Source organism: Priapulus caudatus, unplaced genomic scaffold, assembly GCF_000485595.1.
Source record: "Priapulus caudatus unplaced genomic scaffold, Priapulus_caudatus-5.0.1 Scaffold75, whole genome shotgun sequence".
Lineage (NCBI taxonomy): Eukaryota > Metazoa > Priapulida > Priapulimorpha > Priapulimorphida > Priapulidae > Priapulus > Priapulus caudatus.
In genome coordinates this window covers 815979-833273 of record NW_014577136.1, presented here as the reverse complement: position 1 = coordinate 833273, position 17295 = coordinate 815979, and the positions used below count along the sequence as shown (strand labels likewise).

General features: G+C 50.3%; 1 protein-coding gene across 1 annotated transcript in view; it reads left to right on the top strand.

Moving 5' to 3' along the window:
• The first annotated feature begins 3273 nt into the window (after positions 1–3273).
• LOC106821481 (trichohyalin-like) overlaps positions 3274–17295 on the top strand; it is a 15571-nt gene continuing 1549 nt past the window's right edge. Inside the window, exons 1-11 of the mRNA XM_014826307.1 lie at positions 3274–3372; positions 5390–5566; positions 6277–6304; positions 7084–7256; positions 8981–9127; positions 9595–9718; positions 11261–11472; positions 14686–14738; positions 14903–15028; positions 15776–15848; positions 16314–17292. Of these exons, the coding sequence (XP_014681793.1) occupies positions 3274–3372; positions 5390–5566; positions 6277–6304; positions 7084–7256; positions 8981–9127; positions 9595–9718; positions 11261–11472; positions 14686–14738; positions 14903–15028; positions 15776–15848; positions 16314–17292 (2191 nt within the window). The remainder of the gene's footprint in view (positions 3373–5389; positions 5567–6276; positions 6305–7083; positions 7257–8980; positions 9128–9594; positions 9719–11260; positions 11473–14685; positions 14739–14902; positions 15029–15775; positions 15849–16313; positions 17293–17295) is intronic.

The following is a 17295-nucleotide window of genomic DNA, read 5'->3' as shown; positions in this document are numbered from 1 at the left end:
TGGTGAGATCTTAAATTACGCCGCCTCCGGCTCGTAAGAAAAATCGCGCCGACGGAAACGAATTACCATATTTAATTATCTCTGTTTGCTCTGCGAGTAATTTAATCGACGTTTCCCACTCGTTAGTTGTGTTTGTTCTGCTGTGTGTGTGCAGTGTATGAAAATATTGAGTCTTCCTTGTCCTGGTTGCGCTGTATTGCGGTGTTAGATTCGACTGCAAACATGAAATCTTTTAATTGCAATCGTAACATTTACCTTTGCCCCTTCTCTGCACTACGTTTGCTTAAAAAAGAGTGTATTGTTGGTATTTGACCTTTAGCGACCTTCTCATTCACCCTTGTCCTTGTCCAGTACAGCATTGCTTTAATAGTGACCATATCATTGACCTTTGACCTTTGACCTCACTCAGTATTTGGATCGCTTCTAAACAGGCTGTCGAAACGGAGGTGAACATGTACTGCGTCGGATACAAGTCACATGACCAGCTGCTGGCCAATCAGCTGCAGATGCTGTTGCTATGCTTCGACGTTTACCTGGAGACGGCGTCTGCCGGGGTCGAGAACAGCGGACCGACGGAGATCTCGAAGGAGAAGATCTTCCTTCGCGTGTTCCGGTGAGTCGTTCGTTCCGAAATTTTACGCTCGGTCGTTCGTCGTCATCTCGGCACCATTTTCTCCAATTTTGCCAAAAAAATTCTCATAGAAGTAGTTGGCGATAAGAGTTAAAAAGATGCCCCGTGGAGTCAGTTATTTTAAGAAAGGTGGGCATATGTATTGTGGAGCCAGTAAATTGCACTTCACGGGCGAATTTCACCAGCGATCGATGGCAGCTGAGGTGGGAACCGTGATGGAATACGTTGTAGTACACGACTACACGTATGCTCCAGTCCAGTCATTTCATTTTCGTCAGGGAATGTTTGCAGCAGATGCGTCCGCGCCATTGTCGTCGAAATTGAGCCGTAGTGAAGCTAAGGAATTCGGTTGATAAGCGTCTTGTATTTTCTACTTTATATAGGAAAAATTTAGTTGCTAAATGCCTTGTTTTCTTCTTTATACAGGGGCCGGAGTCGTAGCAAGCCCTTCAAGTACAACCCGTCACTCGAGCTTTATTTCCACCGCTAGATGGCGCCGCCGGGAAACACGTGGCGACCTCTAACACCTCACCGTCACCACCGACCTCCCTGGAGTGTCAGTGTACACCACCAGGTGGCGTTAATATCGCAGCACTGTCGAGTGGAGGCGGTGACAGCGTTCACACCTCGCTAACGACCGGCCGTCATTAATTGTTATCGGATCCGTCTCCGAAATGTGCTAACGCGTGACTCGAGCGTAATCGGGGGAGCGTGAATTTAAAAACAGAAACAGGTAGGCAGGCGTGGGGGATGGGCGCGTTGTTTGTCGCTGCTGCCGCCGTCGGCAGCGGCAACGCGTTGGAACGTGTCCAATAGAGCCGCCTGCCTTTCGTCTGACTCGCGTCTCGCGTTCGACGCAGAGGTGAGGGAGTCGTTAGTCCGTCACCAGCTGTCGCCGCCACTAATTAACTTAATTAATTCCCATCGGGGAGGGGGAGGGGCAAGGAAACGCTGCAAGGTCGTAAGAGCGAGGCGATTGCACCAGAGGCGCAGATGTAAACTGGAGTGGTGCGTCATCGCACGTAGCTCCACTTAGTGGGTGTACTTGGTATTAAAATCGACACTTATTCACGTGATTATTTGGCTTCTGCGCGTATCAATCGTTCGCTGCATTTATTATTAGCTGAGGAGTAAGACGATGAGAAGAAAGTGGCGGAATTCTGAGCGTATTGTGACGTAGCCGTGACGTAATACCGAATCGGTAACGTCGCCTAAATTTCGTCAGTCGGAATCCAGAGTTTCCCCCCCCCTCGTGGTAATTGTGAGAGTACTGCAAGTTCAGGTAGAAATGTTGCTAACGTGACTCGGCAGGTGAGAGTGAGAAATCATGGCCCTGAGAGCAAGATTATAATAGTATACTAGTAAGGGCCCACAACTGGGGTTTCATTGCAGGCAAGTGTGGGTCCGTAGGAGCCAGCACCAGCTATATTACATTTTCTCGGTACAGCACTCTATTAGCATTAATGTTTGTTCACCGTTTCCTTTTCTCTGAATCTTAATTCTTTCGCTCGGGTGGCATTCCGCCAGGCTGCATTTTGATAATTAACCCCGGTTTCCGTCTCTTTATGAGAGATAGCTTGATCATGCAACATACCCATACCTCGATTGGTCCGGTGTGGGACTCCAAAACTTTTGTAGAAGCTAGTGCGTGGGCATTAAAGTCATGAATACTGCTATGCCATATTGGTAACCTGATTACGTGGTCAACCAGAGAGAGGGTCAGTTGTAAAGTGCTATAAACTCAAGGATATCTCTGCTTGGAGAAGCAATTCTTGTAAATTTAGCGTTTTAATAAACGCAGGAAACACCTGTAATAAAATAGTTTACATCATTTTATTGCATTTCATTCGTTACGTTGATGTTTAGTGGCAGTAACTAATATGGTTTGTTGTAAAACTAAAATCTAGAGTTTATTGAGGAATAATTGGCTATGTATTATAAGCCACCTTCTCTATGCTTTTATAGTAGTAATGATATATGATTTCATTTAAAAGCTGTCAGAGTTACATCGATTACATCACACTAGCGTGACGAATAACCAACCTCCATAGAATACGATTAGACGTGCGTGCGTGCGTGTGTGCGTGCGTACGTGAGTGCGTGCTTCTGTCTGTTTCTATAAGGAAAACGGGGAAAACAGAGATGACGTGAGTAGATCGTGGTACCACGCCCGTACAGCACGTACGTGCGTGCGTGCGTGTGCGTCCGTGCGTACGTGAGTGCGTGCGTGCGTGCGTGTGCGTGCGTGCGTGCGCGTGCGTGTGTCTAGTACCATAAGGAAAACGTTAGTGTTACATGACGTAAGTAGATCATGTGACCGCGCCCGTACAGCGCGTGCGAACGCACCGCGGATGTCGGCTGCTCCAGGGTGACGTCATTTCCGGGAAATCTCCCCACAGGTAGAGAGAGAGAGACACAGATAGAAAAGGGCGTCTGTACCAAAACGTGCGTGTAACGTTCAACGTTTCTCTCTCGCCTGTGATTGTATTTAGTGTTACATGTGTTTATCCAGATACGCACACACCTTGACAGATATATCCACGTGTATTGATTGATTAACACTGTGTTCGTACGTGTGTGCGTGTGTGCGTGCGTGCGTGTGTGCGTGTGCGTGCGTGCGTGCGTTCTCTCTGTGTGTCGCCATGAGTGACTTGGAGGCAAGGACGCAGCCGCTGTGGCACGCCATTCACAGTCTAGATCCCAAAGCCGTTGCAACCCCAGAGACTCGTTTAACTGTACTGGTACGCCTACAATGCTTTCTCCTGTCCGCTCGCTCTCTCTCTCTCCTCTCCCCCCTCACACACACTCGCACACACACTCTTCTCACATCCATCTCTCTTCTCTCTCTTCTCTTTCTCTTCACTATTCTCTATCTCCTTCTCTTTCTTCTTTTCCTCTCTCTCCCCTTCTCTCTTCTCTCTCACTCTCACTTCTTCTCTCCCCTTCTCTCTTCTCCCTCGCTCTCTTTCTCACTACCTCTCCTCTCCTCTCTCCACTCTCTTCTCACCACTCGCTCCGCTCTCTCTCTCTCTCTCTCTCTCTCTTCGCGCTCTGCTCATCTCTCTCTCCTCTCTCTCTCTGCTCATTCTTCTCTCTCTCTCTCTCTCTCGCTTTCCTCCCTACGCTCTCTCTCGCCTCTCTCTTTACCTCTCTCGTTTTCTCCATCACGCTCTCTCCCGCCATCTCTTCCTCTATCTCCATCTTCCCCTTTTTTCTCGCTCTCTCTCTCCCTCTCTTTCTCATGATCTCTAGGCATCGGAAAGATTTTAGCATTCTGCCAGTATGCAGTCAGTGTGACCTGATGATCTAGGTGTCGGGAGCGCACATGTGCTCGGTATTACTTGACATAAAAGAAAAGAACCAAGGCAGCAGCAGCAGCTGCCGCAAGCATAATCTCATCATGTACGTGTTAAAACAATTAACAAGATTCGTTAGCTACCCTCCGACTCCGACTGCGATGATTACGAGATGGTTATGTAATGATGTGACATTATGTATCGCGCTATCAAATGGTTAAATAGCAGGCGTGCTGTGCGTGGCTGTGGAATGCATGGTCATACATGTAAAGCTAACGTCACAACATCGCCATTTAACTTACTCGGGCTCTATAGCGTATAATGCAGATATAAGCACTGGGAAAATAGTTTAATGAGGGCATCAATACGTGAGGCGAAGGCTCTGCTCTCTGGCCACGATAAACACGCACGCACGCACGCACGCCACGCACGCACACTACAGCACGACACACACAACACACACACACACACACACAGCGAGCAGCCAGTCGACATACAACCCACGCACCGGCACCCACCACACCACACGACACACTACACACACTACACCACACATCACTACACAACAACACAACCATCACCGGGATCCACACACACCACACCTCGCACACAAGCGGTATCATCGTAATATAGAGAGGACATGACTACACAGATTGCGTGGGCACCTAGCTTTGCGTAGATCACTACCAGCGGCTGAGACGCGGATCGAACGCGCAGTCCGCACGATACCTGCGCACTGCGACCAGCGGGGTCGTATCAAGTATAGAAGCGCTGTCCGCAGGGGGACGTGCGCCCAAATTCGAGGGCCGCGGCGCACGTCTCCACAGCGTCAGCGAAGGGTCGTGTCAGTTTTAGAAGATGACAATGAGTAAAATACTGGACGATATTCTCAAGAATGTGGAGATTATGAACAGCTAAGCAAAGATCGCTCAGTTATGGCTCCAGTAATTAGCTGAATACAAAAAGATTAGAAGTTAATTTGAAACAAAACAAATACATGGTACCAAAAATTCACACCAACAAAAGAAATGATAAGACGAAGGAGATATTATAGGCAACCAAGTAATCACAAAATGCACCTACAAATAAATTCATACGCTAGGGGATTTAATAATGATATAGGAAGGTTATAAACGATATGCAAAAAAGTCCGAACAAAAAATGCTAGTTCATGAGCATGCGAAATATTATCAATGCGGCAGAAGAGCAAAATTATGGGAAATCAATACTTCATAGTACAGTCTCAAACAGATGAAATTATAACCGAATGGACCACAGTTGTACACTTATCCTTCCTAAAATAACAGATGGCCTCTTATCGACACACCATAGATAAGATAGATAGATAGTATAAAGTATAAAGTATATAATAGTATAACGATATGTATATACAAAGTGCCTTATAGGTTTATCTATGCTAGTAACCAAACCATTAGCGTGAATGTTGCTTGCTCCCCCGCAGACGCTCGTTGCCGCTCTGGCGCGGACAGGCGCTGGACAGAGCCTTCAAACTCCCACTCCCGCATCGTTGGACACGTTCCAGCCGGACAAGACCAACCTGGACTTCCCCGCCGTCGCCGAGTACGTCGGCAGATGTCTGCTTAGCTGTGTCGACGTTACGACGAGCAGCGTCGCACAGGTGAGAGCGCCATCTATAAACAATGTGTCCGTCTACAGTTAAACCTGTGTTGCCTTGAACACCTCTATAGAAACGGACGTTGACGGTCACTTTTTTGTGTTTTCCTTTGAAGTAAAAGTAAACTAAAGTAAGTAAGCAAGCTAGCAAGCAAATAAGTAAGCAAGTAAGTAAGTTAGCAAGCAAGAAACTAAGTAAATAAATAAATAAACAAATAAATACAGTACCACGTTGCAACTCATGTTTGTATAATTGTAGTACTAGTCTAATGTAGGTCTATCTATGCTATTACTCCCTTCGTAGACACATCGACGCGGACACAACATTGTGTCTCTCGTAGCTGAGGCTTGCTCTATAAACGTAATGCAACACTTCATGCCTATATTTCCTATTTTGTACATCACCCATATATACATGTATAATTCAAGTATATAACTAAACCTTTACTTAATTATAAAAAAAATTTAAAATCAAATTTTAACGCCCTTTCCCACATATCTGAATTTGTTAATATTATAGTCATATATATACTATATTATCCTACACATACTATATCAATATAATATATCTATCAGCAGGATGAATCAGCTATGATAGACGAGGTGTGCCTGGACCAACGTGTAAAGTAGCGTCTATCGCAATGGGCAGCGTAAGCAACGAATACTCCTCGAGCGACGACGTCTTTAGACACTGTTCTGCGTCTTCACACACAGTTGGCAGAGCACCCAGCGCAGGACGACGGTAGGCGCAGTCATGTCAAATGCGTGCAAGGGCGAACGTGGAAAACGTTTGCAAGGAATTTGGCCCGGCGCCTTAGGTTAAGTATACGTCGGACCAACACGTCCTTTAGGTTCGTATAGTGCCCCAACAGCCCTAAGGTAGTATCACGTGACCACGAGCCCTAAGTGATAGTATGAGTGACCAACAGCCCTTAGCTTAGCAAGGTGACCGACAGCCCTAGTGTTAGTGTGATGCCACCATATACACGGTGAACATGGTGACTGCACACACTAGTTTATATGAGTGACCACACACCTCGTTTGATAGACGTAGCCACAGCACTAGTTTATAGAGTGACACCACACACTCGAGTGTGTATAGTTACGTCATCACCCCCACCTATACTATTGTCAGAGAATCAGCCCGCGCCTCCGTAAGCCAGTACACGTAGCACATTCAGATGTGGCAGCCAGCTACACCCTGCATCACCGTACGCACCACCCCCCCACCCCATCACCACACACCGGTCGCCGCACAACAACACACACACCCACGAGCACACACAGCTACCCACTGACTCCAGCACACACACACGCACTGCCACCCACACACACACACACCACACAACGCACGCACGGCCCAACACACATAACCACGCACGCACGCACGCACACACACCAGGTACACACACACACACACACACCCATCCCCCACCACACACACCCACACACCCACCCCACCCCACCCCACCCCACCCCTATCTCACGGTCACCTTACATTCTTCCTGCGCCATCATCTAGGGAAGCTGTGGGTCGCTGAAGCCTTCCAGGATCAGTGCACATCGCTGTACGTGTTGTTCGAGGAGATGCTAGAGTTGTTAGAGAGACACTACACACGCGCCGTGGGGCGGGCCGCCATCAGCGAGGCCGTCAGAGAACTCTACGATATATTCGTCAACGGAGTCATCAAGAAGGTAGAGTCGCAGTGTGGCGCGAGGATATAAATATAATATAAGAGATAATAAATCTTTCGCGAGTTTATTATGTGCTGTTTGTTTTTCTATGTCTCTCTATTTTCCTCCCCGTGTATCTCTCTTCTTTCTTTTTCTCTACATCTCTATTACTCTGTGCATCCCATTTCTTTTTCTCTACCTCTCCATTCCTCCCATCTTTTTCTCTCTCTCTCTCTNTTCTTTAGACTGTTCCTGCGTCGGTCAGCACGCAGTGGCCAGAGCTACGCACGCAGCGACGCGGAGGCGCAGTCTAGTGTCCAAATGCGATGAAGGGCCGAAGTGTCGAAAACGTGCTGCAAGGAATTGCCGGCGGCGATTAGGTTAGATATAGTTGACCACAGCCTTAGGTTGTAGTAGTGACCACAGGCCTCTAGCGTTAGTAGAGCTGACCACAGCCCTGTAGTATAGCTGACAGCAGCCCTAGGTTTAGCATAGGTGCACCACAGCCTGGTTAGTGTGATGACCATTACAAGGTTAAACGATGGTGCCACACACTAGTTTATTAGAGTGACCACACACTCGTTTGATAGAGTGACCCACACACTAGTTTAATAGAGTGACCACACACTGAGTGTGTATAGTTTACCGACACCTCTATACTACTGTCAGAGAATCCAGGCGCTTCCTAAGCCAGTACAAGTAGCCATCAGTGTGGGCAGCCAGCTACACCCTGCGTCACCACGACCACCCCCACCCACACACACCACACCGCACACACAGCACACACAGCACTCAGAACCACACACACCACCCACACTCACACACACACGCACCGCACCCACAACACACACACACACACACGCACGCACGCCACAACACACCACGCACGCACGTCACCGCACACACACGACACACCACACAACACACCACACACTCGCACACAACGTCCCAGTCCCCCCCCCCCCACACGACACCACACACCACCCACACCCCACGCCGACCTCACGCGTCAGCCCTTACATCCTTCCTGCCTCATCAATCTGAGGAAGCTAGTGGTCTCGCTGAAGCCATCCAGGGATCAGTGCACACTCGCTGTACGTGCTGTTGGAGGAAGATGGCGTAGAGTTTGTTAGAGAGACACTACACACGCGCGTGGACGGGGCCGCCCATAGCGAGGCCGTTAGAGAACTCTACGATAATATTTGTCAACGGCAGTCATCAAGAAGTAGTGTTGCAGTGTGGCGCGAGGAGTATAAATCTATTTAAGCAGATAATTAAGGACTTATTTCAGCGAGTTCTATTTATGTGCTGGTTTCGTTTTTGCTATGTCTTCTCTAGTTTCCGTCCCCGTGTATCTCATCTCTTTCGCTATTTCGCGCCGAACCTCTCACATTCCTCGCCTGCTCTCTTCTCTCCTGCTCTGCTCGCTCTCTCTCTCGTCTCTCTCTCTCGCTGCTCTCTCTCTCGGCGCGTCTCTCGCTCTTCCCTCGTACTCTCTCTCTCGCTCTCTCTTTCTCTCTAGTCCGCTCTCTCTCTCTCTCTCTATTTCTCTCTCCTCTCTCCTATTTCCCCCTTCGTGCAATGCCTCACCTCTTTCTGGTTACCTACCGGCCCTCTTTATGGCCATACCGCTTACCTCAAATGATCCAATCCATTCTCCCTCTCTATTCCCCCGCTATCCCTCTCTTCTTTATCGCTCTCGATGCTCCTGCATTTGCATTTCCGTTGCGGACGTCCGATTTCAGGGCATATTGAGGAAGAAGGGAGACCGCGTGAAGACGTGGAAGGAACGATGGTTCGTGTTGAATGCGGATCAGATGGTGTACTACACTGGACGTGACGAGAAGGAGAGGAAAGGTGCCATCGCTCTGTCCACGCAATCCGTCGTACAGGTAGGAAGGGTACAAACAGATGTAGAAGATAAAGAAAGACAGAATTGGAAACATTAGATGATATATAAAGAAATATCGCATGAAATGAATACATGCACACGCACGCACGCACGCACGCGCGCGCGCAACACACACACACACACACACACACACACACAGGGCACAGTACACGGCGCACGCACACAACACGCACACACACACACACACACACACACCACACACACACAAGAGACGCACACACACAGCAACACAACACACACACACACACACACACACACACACACACACCACAACACACACGCACAACACGCGCGCACGACCACACACACACACACACACAGCACACCACACACACAGCTACACACACACACGCACGCACGCACACACACAGCCACACACCACACAGCACACACACACACACACCACAGCACACAGCACACTTATTTATACAGTTTTTGTTATTTCAGATGACTCCGGACAGAAAGACGAATTATCCGAACAGGTTCACGGTCATGTCACGGCGTGGTGACCGTATCTTCGATATTAGCGCCATTGATAACCGCACACTTGCGGGACAAGAATGGGTTACAGGTATGTGTGCGGTGGGCCGTGCGGTGCGTGCCGGCTGTGCGGCTGTCACCGGGACGTCGATGCGTCGTGGTCGGTCGGCTCCGCGTGCCCGTCAATCCGTGCTGTTCACGACATCCTGTGCAACGACTGTTGGCGTTAATGCCAATGATATCTAATAATAATTATAATGCTTATCTACATCATACGTTAAGCTATGCGCCACGCTATTGTCTCTCGTCTGCAACAACGCTGACGTCATAAATAATATAACATTCATCATATAACGGATAAATGCATTAATACAGGTTCCGCGGCGGTGGTGGTGGCGGCGGAGAGGGGGTGGGCGTTTCTTAGGGGGTGGGGATGATTTCGCTACGCGATTGCTAGAGCCATCTATTATCTCCGATTTCGGATCGAAAATCTCTGCGTCTTGATTAGCTGTCGTCAGCCCTCCCCACCATCTTTTTTTTTTCTCGTAATCAGTTTTAATATTTGATGCATACTCGGTCTGCGTAAAGGCTGCACTCCTCATTACCTGAACCTTGGACGCCAAGGTCGATTAGCTCAGAATTACTTATTCCGCATGGATTCTGTATGCTGTGCTATGGTGTTGTGTGTGTGGCTGTGTGTGCTGTGTGTGTGTGTGTGCGTGCGTGCGTGTGCGTGCGTTGCGTTGCAGCTGCGTGCGTGCTGCGTACTGTGTGTGATGTGTGTGGGTGTGTGTGTTGTTGTGTGGGTGAATGTGCCTGTATGTGTGTGCTGTTTTGTGGCTGTGTGTGTGTGTGTGGTGTGTGTATGTAGTGTTGTGTGTGTGTGTATGTGTGCGATCGGGCAGCAGCATGTGTGTGTGTGTGTATGCGTGTGCGTGTCCGTATGTGATGTGTGTGTGTGCGTGCGTGCGCTGCTGTGCGTGCGTGACCGTGCGTTACGTTGTGCGTGCGTACGTTGTGGCGTGCGCGTACGTGTGCCGTGCGGTACGTCGTGGTGCGCGTACGTGCTGCCGTGCTGTATGGCGTACTTGCGCTTTTCTGGCGTGTGAAAGCGGCCTTTTACGTGAAAGTTTTGTCACTGTCCACAAATTTTATTACGGATTTCTATAACTGTTCTCCTATCGTCCGTTATTTCCCGTCCCGCCAGCGTACGTAATTTTTATCACGTAATTTCAAGATGCCGGCATCATTTTTCGAAGATGAATTTCCCAAGCATCATTGAATTTCCAGATAACTTTTTGTCGCGTTAATTTCAAAATCATGTAAGCAAAAGAATGCCTCGTAGAACTCTTCAACCTCTAAAGGCGGCTTATGTCGGGCTTGCGAGCGACTCGACTGGATAAGTAAACTGGCTGCGACTGCCCAGTGCTTAGGTCAGCGTCGACTGCAGACGCGACTGCCTGCGACTGGCGCCAACTAGTTGCTCGCGAATTTCAAGAACAGTGGGCAACTTGGACGCAACTAAGTCTGCTGCCGTCGCTCCCAGTTGCATCGAAATCAAGTTGCGTTCGGTCGGACGTCGGCCCTCGCAAGCCCGACATAAGCCGCTTATAGTCCTATCCTCCCCGTGTAGTCGTTCAGATTGGCGCCATTCAACAGTTCCGCGGGAGGTCCAGGAGCGAAGCGAGTTACCAGAGGATCGCGCTCGCTGGAGAGGAACGGCGGCGCGGGGACATGTTGAAGAGGGCCAGGAGCAGGCGGGAAACCAGCTGCGCAGTCGACCAGCGGCAGACTGGAAGAGCAGCAAGCGCAATGAGAGACTCCCACGGAGAAACAGGTGAGAGTGTTAGTGCAGTGTTGCTGCTGCTGCTGCATGCTGTGATGATCGCATGAATGATTGATGACGATGTGCGTGCATGATTGATAGTTGTGGATGATGATGATGATGATGATGCATGATAAATGATGAAGATGATGATGGTGATAACTGCTGATTGGTGGTGCCCGCCGCGCCTCTGCCTTGCTGCTGCCTGACTGCTAGCTACTGCTGCCTACTGGACTGCTGCCTGCTGCTGCTTGCCATGATTGCTGCTCCTCACTGCTACTGCATGGCTTCTGCGTGCTGGGCTGCTGAATGCTGGTACTGCTGCTGCCTGCTGCCTGCTGCTGCTAGTGCTCGCTAGTGCTGGTACTGCTGCTCGCTTACTGCCGGTACGCCCGGCTGCTGCTGCTGTATGCATGCTGCTGCCGCTCGCTGCTGCTGCTGCTGGGGTGGTGCACTGCGCTGCTACTGCTGTGATAACCTAATACTTGTGTTGAATCGGAGATCCTGATTCCTGCGACTCACACAATCGAGCTAATGACCAGACACGACCACTCAATAAAGACACGACTCATCCATACAGACATGCGTGATTCCGTGCACTCGATTGACCATTTCTCTAGGCGCGCTACGACGCACTGTGTTGATATTTTTTGTTGTTAATAATGAAATGACAGCCCGAAGCTGTGTAGAACATCGCACGCAGATAGATCGCCTGTCTAGCTTCTACTACAAATTTGTATTCTACACTTCTCGAAGATGATGGGATAAATATTGACTGTGGCCTTCTACTGGCGATTAACAACACTCCTGCGTTTTGCGTGCGTACGTGCAGTGCGGGCTGTGTGCGTGCGTGGCGTGCGTGCGTCGGCGGGCGTCCGGGGGTGCGTCGCGTTGGTGCGCGTGTTTGAGCCAATGACCTACAATGTGATAACGACGCTGTGTGAGCGGGTTGAAGACGCGGTGCGTGCGTGCGGTCGTGTGTGCGTGCGTGGACCGTGCGCGCTGCGTGACGTGGCTGCGTTGCGCGTGCGGTCGGTGCGCGTGCCCGTGCGTGGTGCGTGGGCTTGTGTGTGTGCGGTGCATGCGTGGTGCGCTGTGCTGTGTATGTCGTGTGTGGTGCGTGCGGTGCGGCTTGTCGGGGTGTGTGTGGTATGTGGCGTGCGTGCGTGCGTGCCGCCGTGTATGTGGGCGGCCTGCTCCGTGTGTGCGTGTGCTGTGTGTGGCGTGCGGCGCGACGTTGCGTGTCGTGTGTGTGCGGTGCCGTGCGGTGCGTGTCGTGCCCGGTGCTCGTCGGGTGTGTGTTTGGTGTGTGTGGCGTTGTGTGGGCAGTGCCCGTGCGGGCATGTTGGCGTGTGAGTGCGCTGCTGACGTGTGCTGCGTGCGTTGCTACCCGCAGTCTCATCGCGTGTCTGTGCGCCGTGCGTGCCGTACGTACTTGGCTTGCGTGCGTGCTGTGCAGTAGCCAATGCCTATATGCAGATGATTTCTCGCCGCAGAGAAACCAGGGAACTGGCGAGAGAGAACGGCGCGAGGCAGGACTGCCGCCAAGAGTGGAGCGACCGTTCCCAGCACGCACGCACCGCCACCCGCAGGACCGCCGCGAGCCCGCGCCCCTCAGCCCCTCGACCCTCTAAGCAAGATGCATCCTGACGCGTCAGCAGCACGTAGGAAGGCTGAGAGGCACACGCCGTCCGGTGTCGACGTCCGACGACGACGACCCGATCGAACCACGTCTGTTGGTTCATGTCCCTCTACATAGACCATACTAGTCGGTGTTGCACCTCAGTCTAGTCAGCCAGTCAGTAATTCGAGATCAATCATGATCAGTCATTCGCGCCGTCGGTTGGGTCGGTCAGGTCGCGTCGTTCGGTCGGTCCGGGCGGCGCCGTCAGGGCCGTGTCGCGTCGTTCGGTCGCGTCGCCGGCGGCGCCGTTCGCAGCCGGTCCGGTCGGTCGCTCGGCGGCTGTCGGGTCGGTCGGCGGCTGTCGCAGCTCGGCGTCGCGTCAGTTCCGGGTCATTCGGTGCTCTGTCGGGCATCGGTAGTTGTTTGCTGCTTTCGGGGGCTATAGTCGTAGATCAGGCAGGCTCGCGTACGATGGGCATGGCTCGGCCGAGCGGGCCTGGGGTCGCCTCGGCTGTGGTTGTAGGCGGCGTTGGGAAGCCGAGGAGCCAGACGCAGACATCATGCAGAAGGTAGGCCGAGCTAAGCGACTCACGAGACGCAGGCAGCAGAGCGCATACAGGGGGGGAGCTGGAGCAGCATGTGGCCTGGTGAAGACAGGCAACGCGGGATGAAGAAGCTACGCGCGTGGCGCGCTCTGCAGCTAAAAGGTAGCTCTCTCCTCTCTCTCTCTCTTCCTCTCGCTCTCTCTCTTCTTTCTCTCTCTCTCTCGCTCTCTGCTCTCCTCTCTCTCTCTCTCTCTCCTCCTTCCTCTCTCTCTCTCTCCTCTCTCTCTCTCTTTCGCTCGTCTCTCGTCTCTTCTCTCTCTACTCATCTCTCTCTCGGGCTCTCTATCTATCTCTCTTTCTCTCTCGCTCTCCCTTTCTCGTCTCTCTCTCTCTCTCTCCTCTCTCTCTCTCTCCTCTCTCTCTATCTCTCTCGCTCTCGCCTCTCCTCTCTCTCTCTCTCTCTTTCTTTCTTCTTTCTTTGCTGTCTCTCGCTCTCTCTCTCTCTCTCTTTCTTTCTTGTCTTCTCTCTCTCTCTCCTCTCTCTCCATCTCTCTCTCTCTTACCTCTGTACTGTCTCTGTCTCTCTTTCTTTGTCGTCTCGCGTCTCTCTTCTTCTCGCTTTCTCTCTTTCTTTTCTTTGTCATGTCTCTCTCTCTCGCTCTCTCTCTTCTCTCTTCTCTCTCTCTTTCTTTGTCGGTCTCTGTCTCTCTTTTTTGTCTGCTATGTCTCTTTTCTTTGTCTGTCTCTGTCTCGCCTCTCCTCTCTTTCTCTTGCTCTTTCGTCTGTGCTCTCGTTCTCCCCCGCTTTCGCTCTCTCTCCCCACCCCTCTCTCTCTCTCTCTCTCTCTTTCTTTCTTTCTCTCCCTTCGTCTGCGGCTCTGTCTCCTTCGTCCTCTTGTCTCTCGTTGCTTCTTACTCTGCTTTCGCTCTTTCTCTCTCTCTCATCGCGCTCCTCTCTACTCTACATCTACCTACTTTCATCTCTACGTCGGATCATCAATAATATCCTCCTTATCTCTAATCTGCATTACGTTCCTATTATTATCCCCCATCTCTTCTCTGGAGGAAGCCTCCACTCAGCCATGCAAGTTCATTAGAAACGTTATTCCCGTGATACTGTATTTCCTCGACTATTTGACATCGATTTTAGTTACAATAATTGTAATTCAACGACTTAAGATACCTAACCAAGCACGCACCAACCGAGCACGCGGATAGAGAGGCTCTGCACTATACATGTTCCTCTTGACTTGTCGTTATCTCTGTCGTACTGTCGCTGCAGATTGCTGGAAGAGGAAGCTGAGAAGGCGAGAGAACTGGAGAGGCTCAGCAAGGAACAGGAAGGTCTGCTTCACGACGAGAGAAGGAAGCGGGAGGAGGTCGAGACCGAGCAGCAGAATGTCTCCCGGTACGAACACCTCTTAGGGTGGATAGAGAAAAGTGAGATACATAGAGGAGAAGGAGGGGCGATGGAGAGAAGAGAGAGAGAGAGAATGGCGAAGGAGGGGCGATGGAAAGAGAAGGGGAGATAAGAGAAGAGAGAGGGATCAAGAGACAGGAGAGGTAGAGCGAGAAAGAGAGGAGAGATGAGAGAGAGAGGGTAGGAAGAGAGAGAGAAGGAGAAGATAAGAGTCGTGTGTGTGGTTTGTGTGTGTGTGTTGCGTGCGTGCGTACGTGCTGTAGCGTGGTGCGTGCGTGCGTGGACGTGCGTATGTGTGCGTTGCGTGCTTGCGTGCGCGTGCGTGCGTGCGTGCGTGCGTGTGCTGTGCGTAGCTGCGTGGGTGCGTTCTTCTGCATGTATGTGCGTGTAGCTGTGTGCGCGTATGTGTATATACGCGCCTTCGTGCGCGCGTGTGTGGCTTTCTACGTGTTAGGGAGACATTACAACGTCTTCAACCCTAGAAAATCTATATTTGCGACTAACGTTTGGATTGTTCGTTGGATGGACGCGTTGTCGGAAATAGCACTAAAAGTCTCAAATGTCACGACTTTCGACGTGAAATTTCGTTCAAAGGGTTACGACATTTCAGACTCACGATAACGATTTTACGACAATCGTAAAAAAATGTGTGATGGTTCTGTTGACAGGTTACCGATGGAAAAGAGAACGATTTTACGACAATCATAACAATTTGCGATGTTTTTTTGATAACAGGTTACTGATGGAAGAGAGAGACAGGATGGCAAAGCTACGCACGGACAGACAGGAGGCCGAGCGACAGCTCACGGTAATGCGCATGCGCGTCTTGCAGCAGACAAGATCCTAATTGTCGTCTGCAATCTATACATAATTACATGTATAGCGATTAGCGCGTCATCGTCGTCATCATATTTTAAATTGCCTAAATTGTTAACAGCATTACCTATATCGCGAACTACACTCACAAACTGGACCTACTCAGGCAAAAACTGGTACGAATAGTTAATGTCGTATTTAATAGTGACCCAGTTTAATTACTATCTAATGACCGCTTAGTCCTCGCGAGAAACGGTCATGACATGACCATTAGCAAAAGGCACTATTTATTTTAAATATATATATATCAAGAGCGTATAAAGAAGGCCCTTCTTGATATTATAAAAGATATTAAAAGCTATTAAAATCTATATAAGATATTGATATGAATAAAAGCTATTGATATCACTACGCGAGCTGTACTATTCCGTACCTTATCACCCCCTTCCCCCGCCAGGAGGCGCTGGGTAAGCTGCAGGCTGCCGAGGTGGCCCGACAGAGAGTGGAGGAGGCAAAACGAGATCGACAGAAGCCGGTCGGGCTAGCGCGACTCATCCAGCCGTCTGCTAAACCCCTGGTTTCTCACCGCGGCGTCGGAGCGTTCTGCCCCTGGGATTTCAAGGTCGGCGGACGCGGTTCAAGGTCGAGCGAAACGAGCCGGGATAGACCGTCGTACGTAAGGACTTCAGAGGTGAGGAGACAGGAAGCGAACAAATCCGGGAAGACGGGAGAAGATGACGAGGTAGAGGGCAGCAGTAGTCTGCAAGGTCACGTGCTGACGCGAACCTACAGCCAATCACAGCACGAACCCCAGGAGAATGTCAGCCAATCAGAACAAGTCGTTAGAGAGGGCGTGGCGCACAGCAAGGATGATGCTTCCACGAAACCTGCCGAACATCGTCGTTCTGAACACCTCAGAGAACAACATGACTCTAAAGAAATCGAGGAACACCATCGTTCCGAAAAACATGGGGAGCGTGATGTGTCAGAACAACACGGCATTAGATCAGAACAACACAGCAATGAACCAGAACAACACAGCATTAGATCAGAACAACACAGCAATGAACCAGAACAAGAACAACACAGCAATAGATCAGAACAACACAGCAATAGATCAGAACAGCACAGCAATGAACCAGAACAACACAGTCGTGCATCTGAACAACACAACCAACATAACGTGTCTGAACAGTACAGTGATTTAGTTGAACAACAAAGCAAGTGTGATGTCTCTGAACAACAAAACCAACATGATGTCTCTGAACAACAGATCCAACATGATGTCTCTGAACAACAAAGTCCGCATGATCTCTCTGAACAACTCAGTCCGCATGATATCTCTGAACAACTCAGTCCGCATTATGTCTCTGAACAACTCAGTCCGCATGATCTCTCTGAACAACTCAGTCCGCATGATGTATCTGAACAACTCAGTC